Source organism: Martes martes, assembly GCF_963455335.1.
Source record: "Martes martes genome assembly, chromosome: 6".
NCBI classification, from domain to species: Eukaryota; Metazoa; Chordata; class Mammalia; order Carnivora; family Mustelidae; genus Martes; species Martes martes.
This window is the reverse complement of record NC_137893.1, coordinates 103,406,951-103,418,246: the sequence shown is the minus strand read 5'-3', so window position 1 is coordinate 103,418,246 and position 11,296 is coordinate 103,406,951. Positions and strand designations below refer to the sequence as shown.

Below are 11,296 nucleotides of genomic sequence, written 5' to 3'. Positions count from 1 at the left end.
TTAGAATTTTGTTGGAGAACAATAGTATGGATGCTAGAAAAGATGTGTGCAGCCCCTGAGACACCTGTGGCAAATACAATTAATGCCCTAGTTACTGACCCAGTGATTCCCAAGATAGAGAACTAGACTGCCTGTCTTGTTCAGCTATGGGAAATTCCAGCTGTAGTGTTAACTGTTCTACCAGAGGGGAGAGGAAGCCTTGAGTTGAGAATAAAGAAGTCTAAATTTCACCTGAGAACACAGGAGCCTCCGGTACACACTCTAATGGTTGTTAATGTGTGTGTTGGAGGGGTACAGGTGTGCAAATAAAGTTCTATATCTTATGCCGTGGCTGAAAGACTGATTTCTTAGAATTCTCCCATTAAGTAAAACAAAAAGAATAAGAGATATCATGTAAGACAGAAAGGTAAGATTAATGCAGCAATGCAGAAGATCCAATATCTCATTAGTAAGAGTACTAGAAAGAGAGAAGAAAATTACAATGACATTTGCCAGAACTGGAGAACACAAGCTCCCACAGTTGAAAGAGCTCCCTGAGTACCCAGCATTCTGAATGAAAAGACACACACACACACACACACACACACACACACAGGCAGAGCATTATAAAATTTCAGAAAATCAAAGGTAAAATTTGTAAAAGCATCCGGAAAGAAAAAAAGTGAAATGAAATAAAATAAAACTAGGTCACATACAAGTAGCAGGAATTCTCAGCACCAATATGTAGTAATGAAAACATTCAATCAAAGCCCTCAAAAATTTTGATCGAAAACCATTTTTCAGCCTAAACTTTTATACTCAGTTAATCAATCTAGTGTGGGGTTAGAATTTTAAAATTTGCAATCAGATAAATGTTCAACACAGTATCACAGGTGCAGTATCGTTTCAAAAACATTGAAACAAAATGTAATTATGAGAATAATCAAATTCAGAATATAGGATAGTCTACAAAACAACTGGTCTAGACTACTCAAAAATGCGGAGTTATAGAAACCAATAAAAGCCTGGAGGACTTTGATAGGGATTGCATTAAATGTGTAGATTGCCTTGGGTAATATAGACATTTTAATATTATTTGTTCTTTCAAACCATAAGCATGTAATGTCTTTCCATTTCTTTTTGTCATCTTCAGTTTCTTTCATCAGTGTTTTATACTTTTCAGAGTACAGGTCTTTTATCTCTTTGGTTATGTTTCTTCATAGGTATCTTATTGTTTTTGGTGTAATTATAAATGGGATTGATTCCTTAATTTCTCTTTCTGCTGCTTCATTATTTTTGTGCAGAAATGCAATAGATTTCTATACATTGGTCTTCTATCTGCGAATTATAGCATTTTCACAGTGCTAGGACAAACAATCCTTAAGTTTTATGGAACCATAAAAGACCCCAAATAGCCAAAGCAATGTTGCAAAAGAAAAGCAAGTCTGGGGGCATCACAATCAAGTTATATTACAAAGCTGTAGTGATCAAAACAGTATGGCACTGGCAAAAAGATAGACACAGACACATAGATCAAGACAATATAATAAACCAAGAAATAAACCACAAGCATATGGTCAATTAATCTTTGGCAAAGCAGGAAAGAATATCCAATGGGAAAAAGACGGTCTCTTCAACAAATGGTGTTGGGAAAACTGGGCAGCCACATGTAAAAGAATGAAACAGGACCACATTATTACACCATACACAAACATAGATTCAAAATGGATGAAAGACCTAAATGGGAATGTTAAAATCCTAGAGGATTTTAGAAATTTAGTTTAAATCCTCACGGAGAACATAGGCAATAACCTCTTTGACATTGGACATAGCAACAAAAACAATCTATTGGGACTATGTCAAAATAAAAAGCTTCTGCACAGTGAAGGAAACACTCAACAAAACTAAGAGGCAACCTATAGAATGGGAGGAGATGTTTGCAAATTTCACATTCAATAAAGAGTTAGTATCCAAAATATATAAAGAACTTATAAAACTCAACACCTAAAAACCAAATAATCCAGTTTAAAAATGGGCAGAAGACATGAATAGACATTTTTCCAAGGAAGACATCCAGACGGCTAACAGACACATAAAAAAATGCTCAACATCACTCATCATCAGGGAAATACAAATCAAAACCACAATGAGATATCACCTTATGCTTGTCAGTCTGTCTAAAATTAACAACACAGGAAAACAACAGGTGTTGGCGAGGATGTGGAGAAAGGGGAACCCTCCTACACTGTTGGTGGGAATAGAAACTGGTGCAGCCACCCTAGAAAACAGTATGGAGTTTCCTCAAAAAGTTAAAAATATAACTACGCTATATAATCCATTAATCACACTACTAATACACACTACTAGGTGTTTACCCAAAGGATACAAAAATACTAATTTAAAGGGATACATAGACACTGATGTTTATAGCAGCACTGTGTACAATAGCCAAATTGTGGAAACAGCCAAGTACCCAATGATTGATGAATAGATAAATAGGGGTATGTGTGTGTGTGTGTGCATGTATGTGTGTGTATTGTATGTGTGTGTATATATATATGTGTGTGTGTGTGTGTGTGTGTATATATATATATATATGATGGAATATTACTCAGTCATAAAAATGAGTGAAATCCTGCCATTTGCAATGACATGGATGGAGCTAGAAAGTATTATGCTATATGAAGTAAGTCAGAGAAAGACAAATACCATATGATTTCACTCATGTCAATTTAAGAAACAAAACAAATAAGCAAAAGGGAAAAAAGAGGGAGGCAAACCAAGAAACATTGTGTTAACTACAGAGAGAACAAAAGTGATAGCTACCAGAGCAGCGGTGTGTGGGTAAAACAGGTGATGGGGATTAAGGGGGCACTTGCTATAATGGACACTGGGTGTTGTATGGAAGTGCTGATGCACTATATTATACACCTGAAACTAATATTACATTGTATGTTAACTATACTCTTTTGAGAGAGAACGAGTACATGAGTGGAGGGGAGAAGGGGAGGGGTAACGAGAGAGAGAATCCTGGGTGTGGAGCCCAACACAGGGGGATAATTACAAAAAAATAATTCAAAATATATAGGAAGCCAAGAAAATAATAAAATGATTGAGCAATTATTAACTTTAGGAGAAACAAAAAGTATATGAAAATAAAAAAAGAATTGTATTAATCTGTTTGGATTCTTAGTGAGTAATATTTATTATTGAATGACAGTGTAGATATTGACTATTTAATGAAAGTAATGATGAAACTATATTAAAGTGTAGGGAAAAATGTAGAGAAGACTCTAAAAAAACAATCCTTAGTAACCTGAATGGCTAGTCGATAGAAAATAATCAAAATTCATAAATCAGCAACATTAACCATATTACTTAATACAAAAAAATTAATACTAGAATAATAGATGAAAAGGCTTAAAGAGAACTGAGGTTTATAGAGGGACAAAGAAAGAAAGTGCTGTTTTTTGTGCATAAATCCTTTAGTACTATTTTTAAAAATAATCTTATATGTTAAAATTAACTTTAGAATATTTAATTTTTTAATTCAACAGGAACTTAATTAGAATAGTCAAAGATCAAATAGAGAAACAATCCCATAGTGCAGAGCAAAAATATGAGGAAAACCATAAGTAGAATAAAAGAAATTAAAGTCAGACTCAGCAAACCTCATATATAAATAATAGCATTATATAAGTGGTAAGCCAGATGGAGAAGTCATAAATAATATTTTAAAAACATTCTTAGGTTGATGAAAAAAATATTAGTTTTCAGATTAAATGAACTCAAGATCTTAGTCAAAACTGATATGGAAACTTTCATGTCTACATATTTTTTGTTTAAATTTTTGAACATAATAGAGAGATTTATAAGCCTCCAGACTGAAATGAAGTTATGAATTGGTAGGATGGGATGGAAGTGGATTCCAGGGAAAGAGACACATGAGCAAAGGCCCAGAAGCAGAAAAATCAGAGGCTTTTTTCAGAGGTAGGGAGTAGTTGAGGTGGATGGCTAGGGTTTAAGAGTACAGTCAGTGACTACAAAGGGAAATAAAGGTAAATTTCTCATACAGTGATTGATAACTGAATTGTACACTGCTAGTTTGCTTTCACAGTCTGCAATGACAAATCTGCATTAGTTTTGGTAGCATTAATTTAGTTAGGTAATCAAACACACCACCAACATCATTTTATTTATGAGATTTAAAAACTGTAGAATGGACAACAAAATAAAGGCTCTTCGTGAGGTTTCTGTCTTTTTTTCCCTCTTCCCTTCCTTCCTGCCTCCTATCCTCCCCCAGTCCTTCCCTCTGTCCCTTCCTTCCCTCGCCTCTCATCTTTCCTTCCTTCCTTCCCTCCTATTCTTTCTACTTTCCCTTTTTCTTTTTTCTCCTTTCTTTTTTGTTTGTTTTGCAATGATGACTATATCTTTTTTACCGAAAGTTGATAGCAATTTAAGGATCCTGAATTTTATAGTTTCGGTCATAATTGTGATTATTATCGGGGGGAAAAAAAAACCCAGTGGGGCTGTAACCAGTATGTTAACACCACCATGATATTAGTACACTATCTAACCATAATATTTTCAAAAGAAAATTTATTTTTAACTTCTTATGTAGTCTTCTTTAATATTGATTAAAATTCCAAATAAATTATAGGGTAGGTATTACTATTTTAATGACATGCTGAGTTTAATTATTAAGCATTAATATCTGGTCCATGAAATATTAGTCAAGGTTATGAAGAAATTATTAGTCTAGTAAAATCTCATTAAGCCAAACCAGATCTAAGTTAATCAAGTTGATTGCTAATAGGTCTTTCTACCATTTTCTGCCTCAGGGGTATGATGATGGCTACGGGGGTGAATATGATGACCAGACCTATGAGACTTACGATAACAGCTATGCCACCCAAACGCAAAGGTAAGGCATTTGCTGTCTAAAGAATCCGTCTCAGGATTGTTTCTAATCCTGCTATTTTGTCTCTTGTATCTGAGTTCCTGTTCTGTTAGTGAGAGTTTCTAGCAGTGGTTCTTCTCCATTGTCTTCCTGAATTATTAAGTTGTTTACTAGACTGAGAGATAAAAGATAATAATCTTAAAATTGTTAATAATAGCAGTGCATTATTTTAAAACTAGATGATTATCATAACTAATAAACTCATTAAGTAAGCTTGTATTTAACAAAATACTGTTACTTTTGGAGATTATTTTAGTAAATTCATAATTAACAACAGTGAAACACAAGGCATTTGTTTAATGAAGCTTTTTCTCCCAAAATGTAATTTTTATTTATAAAACAAAAGATACATGAATGTTATTTGTACTCCTTCTGAAAAGGAAATTTTATAAAACAGCCTATGGAATGAATAATTCCTTTCTGTTCTTGATGGATCTCTAAATGATTATTGACTATGTCTTTTCAGATTGATCACCTTTTGAGATATCAATTTTTTTTTACTTTTTTAAAGTCACGTTTTTTGAGGTAGTATTTATATATAGTAAATTTTGCCCATTTAAGGTACAGAGTTTGTATGAGTTTGACAAATGCAAACAATCATGTGCCCACCATCAAAATTAAGTTTTAGGGCAGTTTAATCAACCCGAAATGTTTCCTTATGGCCCTATGTAGACAACTTTTCTCCCTCCCAGGGTTTGGAAAGAGCAATCAGTTTTTTGCCATTACAATTTTGACTTTTCTAGCATGCCATATAAGTAGAAATGATTTGATATGTAGCCTTTTGAGTCTGGCTTCTTTACATATCATGATATATTTGATATTTATTTATTCATATTGTTATATGTATCAATGTTTTCTTCCTTTTTATTACTATAAAGTGTTTCATTGTAAGGATGTGCCATAGTTACTACATTCACCAGTTGAAGGACAAATATGTTGTTTCTTTTTTTTTTTTGGCAATTATGAATAAAATTGTCATTAAACAAATGCATTCTTAGAAAAATCTATCTCCCAAATATTTTTTTCCAAAAAAAGTTACAATCTTCATGGGAAAGTAGAAAGAGTTCCTATGATAGTTAAGTGATTCTCCCCTATATGTGATTGACAGAAACCAATAGAACTAATTGTCAGAAAATCATTACAGCATTGACCATTTATTGACCAACTTTAATGGGACCCAAAGAGATCTGGATGCTTCATTAAGTAATATCTGGGGGGGGGGGGATGACAAAGAAAGAAACAACTTTAAGGTCATTATGGAGTGGAGGAATACTACATGTAATGCATAAGTATGCATGTTGCGTGACCAGGACAGTCTAGTGAAAGAAGTGAAGGGAAATTCTACTTAGAGAGAATACTGTAGGCAATTAGGAAAGAGATGAGTGTGAACTGATACTTTTAAAGCTAAGCATAACATATCATTAGGAAAATGACCATCTTCAACTTTGAGTAATTGCTTTATTTGTAGTATGTTAAATAGAAAAGCCATCATGAGCTAAGAATTTATACTGTAGGTGATATCTTAATTATCCCAGTTACATATCAAAACAGCACAATTATTTAGGATGGCGGAAAGTTTTGCATCATGTCACAGACACTGAACATTGTATGTGAATTGGCTACATATTTAAAGCATCTGCTAATATTTTCAAACAAATTTAAGTTCATCTTTGTATATTAGTGCATAAAAGTGGTGATAATAAAATACTATATCTTATTTCAGAAACTATTTGGTAGAAAAAAAAATACCACACACTAAAAACACAACTAGGAGAGAGTAAAACAATTTCTTGATTTAGCTTTGTAGAGCTACATTCAGCTGATAGAGATTTTGGAATAATTTTCTGAAAGTGAGTGACTTTCAGCATCTTTCTTCTGGTAACACTTAAATGGGCTTAGCTAACCCTAAGAGACAAGGAAGAAGAAAAAATGGGAGATTAGGATAATTTATTTTTGAATATTTCAAAGGTGAATATTATAATAATTGAACATAATTATGCATAAAAAGTAATAGAATAATTTCAGAAAAAATTGGTCTTGTTTTAATGAAGCATAATTTATATGTAAAAAGATACTTTCAGTGCACTTCTGCTACCTTCTCTTTTTCCTTTCCTGTCTATTCCATTTTCTATGGCTAAATTCATCCCATCCTCCTAGGCCCAGCTCAAAGCCAACTCTTCCAAAAAGTTTTTCCTTAATCCTTATTTGGGAATAAGGTTTTGCTCTGAATTTCAATAGCACCATATCTTTATTTCTCTAAGGCTCTTTCTCTCTCTGTCCTACATGGGATCAATTGTGTACACGTTACATATCACTCTTAGTACCTTCCTAGGATCCTTGTTTGATACCCTCATGTCCCTCACAGTGTCCAGTGTTGAGCCTTTTATAGGGTACGTACTGAATAATGATTGTTGAATACATGAATGTCAGACTTAATGTGTACCTATACTATGAAGCTATAAAATAAGAGCCTCCTCCCTCAAGGAGAATACAATATGCAGAATTCTATGTATTATATTCATTGACAAAATATTTATGTGTTTCTCAGATATCTTAGTGCTAAACCAGAATAGATAAAGAAATCAGGTCATGAAATTAATTAAAATGATACTAATATTCTCAAAAAGTGATACTAATGTTTTCTTTTGCAATAATTATAAAATATCTATTTTGGTCAAACATGGCCTTAATACTCATAGAGTTTCTGGCACACTAGAGGTTCTCATTTGTTGAATAAATGAACAAAAGATAAATGCATGCATTAATGAATGAATGAAATTAACAATAGTATTTCAGAAAACTATGAGGAAGGGTTTTTTAAATATAGTACCAATTTGTAATAAAAATAGATAAACACTGAGAAAATTCGTGACATATGTATTAAATTCCTATATTTTGATTATTTCTCTTGATCCAACTATTCCAGGAGAAAGTAATATTAACAATTTAGTTAAATAAGCACTTATTAAATGATTATGTGTGTCAGAGAGCATACTCACCATACAGTGACAATACTTATTTAAAAATTTTTTTAAATATATTTTAGTATTTGCCCCTAACAATTTGTTTGAGGAATCATTGGCAAGCTGCATATATATTTAAATAAATATAAGTGAAACAACTATAGAGTGACCAAGTATTAGAAGTTAGAAGTGAGAGAAAGTTCATTTTTTACAAGAATCAGTCTAGAATTTTTTTTTTTTTTAATCAAGTGGTGCCTCTTTAATTGGGTTTTTTAAAGTATAATTTGTATTTATGGAGGAAGAAAGTTTCTAAAGTGGAATAAAGAGAAATGTATGAGCATAAAACATCTCCATCATTTTCAAACAATATGAATATTATTTTGGCACTGTCATGGTCAAAATCAGAAGAAATTCCAATTTAGAAGCTGAAGGTAAAACAGTAAATTATGTGTGACTCAGCAGAACTGATAGAAAAAAATAAAAATCTTCAGAGAAAATGGTCTTCAAATGACTAGTTAGCATAGGTGAGGACAGAATTTGTAGAAATTATAAAGTAGAATCTGGCAGATACCTAAATGGAATAATTATATAATCTTCAATAAAGAGTCTAAGGGAAGTTCACAAGGTAACAACCCTAAAAAGGTTCACCTGGAGTTCAGAAGCTATAACAACTTTAATTAATCCCCAGTTGTCTTGTAAGGTGTCATTAGTTCTGGAAATTTTCAGATGGATCAGAAGAGGGACTTCTCTAAAGATTCCTTAGGAGGCAGCTCAATGTAATGACATTATTAAGGACTGGTAAAGATGATGATCATATGAGGGGTCTCAGATCATATTTTTTCTCTTGCTTTGTGTCAATGAGGATAAAAAGTGGAAAAAAAAAAAAAAGGATTGATGAGCTTATTATGCAAGCTTCAAATTGCAGGACTAGCATTGCAGTTTCCAGGGGAACTCAATTATTTGAAGTCTTTGGCTTAAGACAAGTTACATCTGGTGATTAACAACTTTAATTGGACTAAGTATTAAATTCTGTCCATGTTCTGATATCCAATTTTTTATGTACTCCTCAAAGTCATTAACATTTTCAGAGATCAATCTTCTAAAAGTATGTAAATCACATATGTTTTACATATGTATTTGTTGATTTTTTTTATTACTGAGGGTTAATTTTGATAGCTAAACTACTTGTCTAAGCAGTCAGTTCATATTTTAAAATATGTAATAAAATAGCTTTTGTAATACTTTAATAAGAAAACACATTTTACATATTTACATATGTCACATCATTTTACCAATGAACTGATTTTTCCCAGTGCCCAAATTTTCAGCAAGAATCTATACCAAACCAAAGCCATAGATGTAAAAAAAAAAAAAAAGTTACTGGCATTTACCTAGACTGAAACAGTGATACTGCAAATGAAAATCAAAAGAGGGATTTTGATCATTGATTCTAATGACAATTTAATTGGGATGTGAAATGTTAAGAAACTATAATTTTTCAGTGTAAAATTTTAACTGCAGATTGGTATGATAGGCAAAATATCATAATGGAAGTCTTTGCTTTCCTTAAATCATGAATCAGATGAGGAATTCACTAGGAAAAGAATCTTCTGTAAATTACAAAGGAATGAGCTAGGAGAGCGAATGTACTTCTTTCTGATATGTAAGTTCCCAACGTTTTCTAGAATGAAGATCCTTTTTGAATATCTTTAACAGTCAAGGTCTACACAGTAGGAAAAAAAAATGACACTCTTAAATTAGGATAATTTGAGGAGAATTTAATACAGGAACTATCTTCAGTGGCAGAATACAAGGGAAACCACAAGGGACAGTGTAATACTCTAGCACTAGGATCCCTGGGGCAAGGTGTTTGTCACCAAAATTAGGATTGAAAGGAGCTGAGGCTTTTGATTCAGAATGGGAGCCATGGTCATTCCACAAAGAGAAAGTTCAGGGAGTTAATGCCCTGACCTCCCTCTTCTCCCTCTTTCCAGTTTCCCACCTTTGCTCCCACTGGCGGAATCCATTAAGAGGCTGAAGACAGGAAACCTAGTAGGTGGTGTTGCTGTTAGTCATTCCCAGAACAGGCTGGGGGGAAGAGTGGAAGTGGGAAGGCAAATGGAAGAGAGGCAGCGCAACATCCAAAAATTGTATCAGACTCCCAACAACTAGTAATTGTATCTATTAGTATCAGTTGCTTATAGATATAAATAATGAATTTATTGAATTGTCATGGAAACAGTAATGCCTTTAAATGAATTTGTATTTTATTAATGAGAATCATCTAGGAACTAAAGAAGAAAAGTCAGAATACACAGTGAGCATACAAATACACATTTGGTGAACAAATGGGTTCTTGAACTCCCTTGCACAACTTTTAGCTCCTCGAGGGTCAGAGCCCACACAGTGGGAACGACTGGTCTGTCTGTTGTTCAGAGGCTTGAAACTCGAAACTAATGATTCGTGCTAACTAACATTAGTTTTACGCTGGCTGCTGTGCTAATTGTTGAGGCCACTTTGTCTCATTCAATCCTTGCAGTAACATTTGAGGCAGAAAAAATTGAAACTTAAAAATGTCAAGTGATTTTCCCAAGTTCATTCAAGTAGTAAATGTTGACTTCCAAATCCTATCTGCTAACTCCACAGGCCTTAGATATAGAGACTAATAAATAGTGTCTGAAAACCTAAATTGATTCATTGAGTCAACAGATTTCTGCTATTATTTGAACAAGCCACAGAGAATACGCACTTAATATAATAAAAATCTAGTAAGTTATTTGCATGCTTTTTGAAAAGTTTGGACCAAAGGAAAAAAATGCAATTTATCTATTAACTATTGTTTTTAAGCTATAAATGTAATGCAAGTCCTTATATTTGATACTAAGAATCTACAGAAACCCTTCTAATGAAAACTTAAGTATAAGTCACTGTAATTATCCAGTAATTTAGTAAAAGTTATCATATTAAGTATATAACAGTTTGTTCTATTCATTTAAGTGGTACTATTCAATATAAAATGACTCACCCTCATTTTGTAATTCAGTTCTCTTATGTTTCAAACTATAGCCAATGATGAGATTGAATTTACAGAAGGTTATTGGATTCGAGATATTTTCCCACAGTTATTCTACAAGTTAGTTATATTTTTCATACCATCTAGAGACCTCGGCATACATGAACAGTGGATTGCGTATTGCCTGGATTTACTTCAACAAAGAGAGATTCCAGCTCTTGATACACAGTTTTTTTAGTCCTCATCTGGAATTCTTATTTTAGGCATCTAGAACACTTGCTGTTGATTTTAGGAAAGGAACAATATGTTTTCTCAAATTATTCATTACATATTTATTGTATCTTTTTATTTTTTTATTACTGAGGGTTAATTTTGATAACT

At 32.8% G+C, this 11,296-nt stretch overlaps 1 protein-coding gene across 2 annotated transcripts in view; it reads left to right on the top strand.

The window, feature by feature from the left end:
• Nucleotides 1-11,296, top strand: part of KHDRBS2 (KH RNA binding domain containing, signal transduction associated 2) — a 482,992-nt gene that overhangs the window by 434,960 nt on the left and 36,736 nt on the right. For both annotated transcript variants that reach the window (XM_080806642.1, XM_080806643.1), the window contains exon 7: nucleotides 4,821-4,903. In XM_080806642.1, the coding sequence (XP_080662768.1) occupies nucleotides 4,821-4,903 (83 nt within the window). The remainder of the gene's footprint in view (nucleotides 1-4,820; nucleotides 4,904-11,296) is intronic.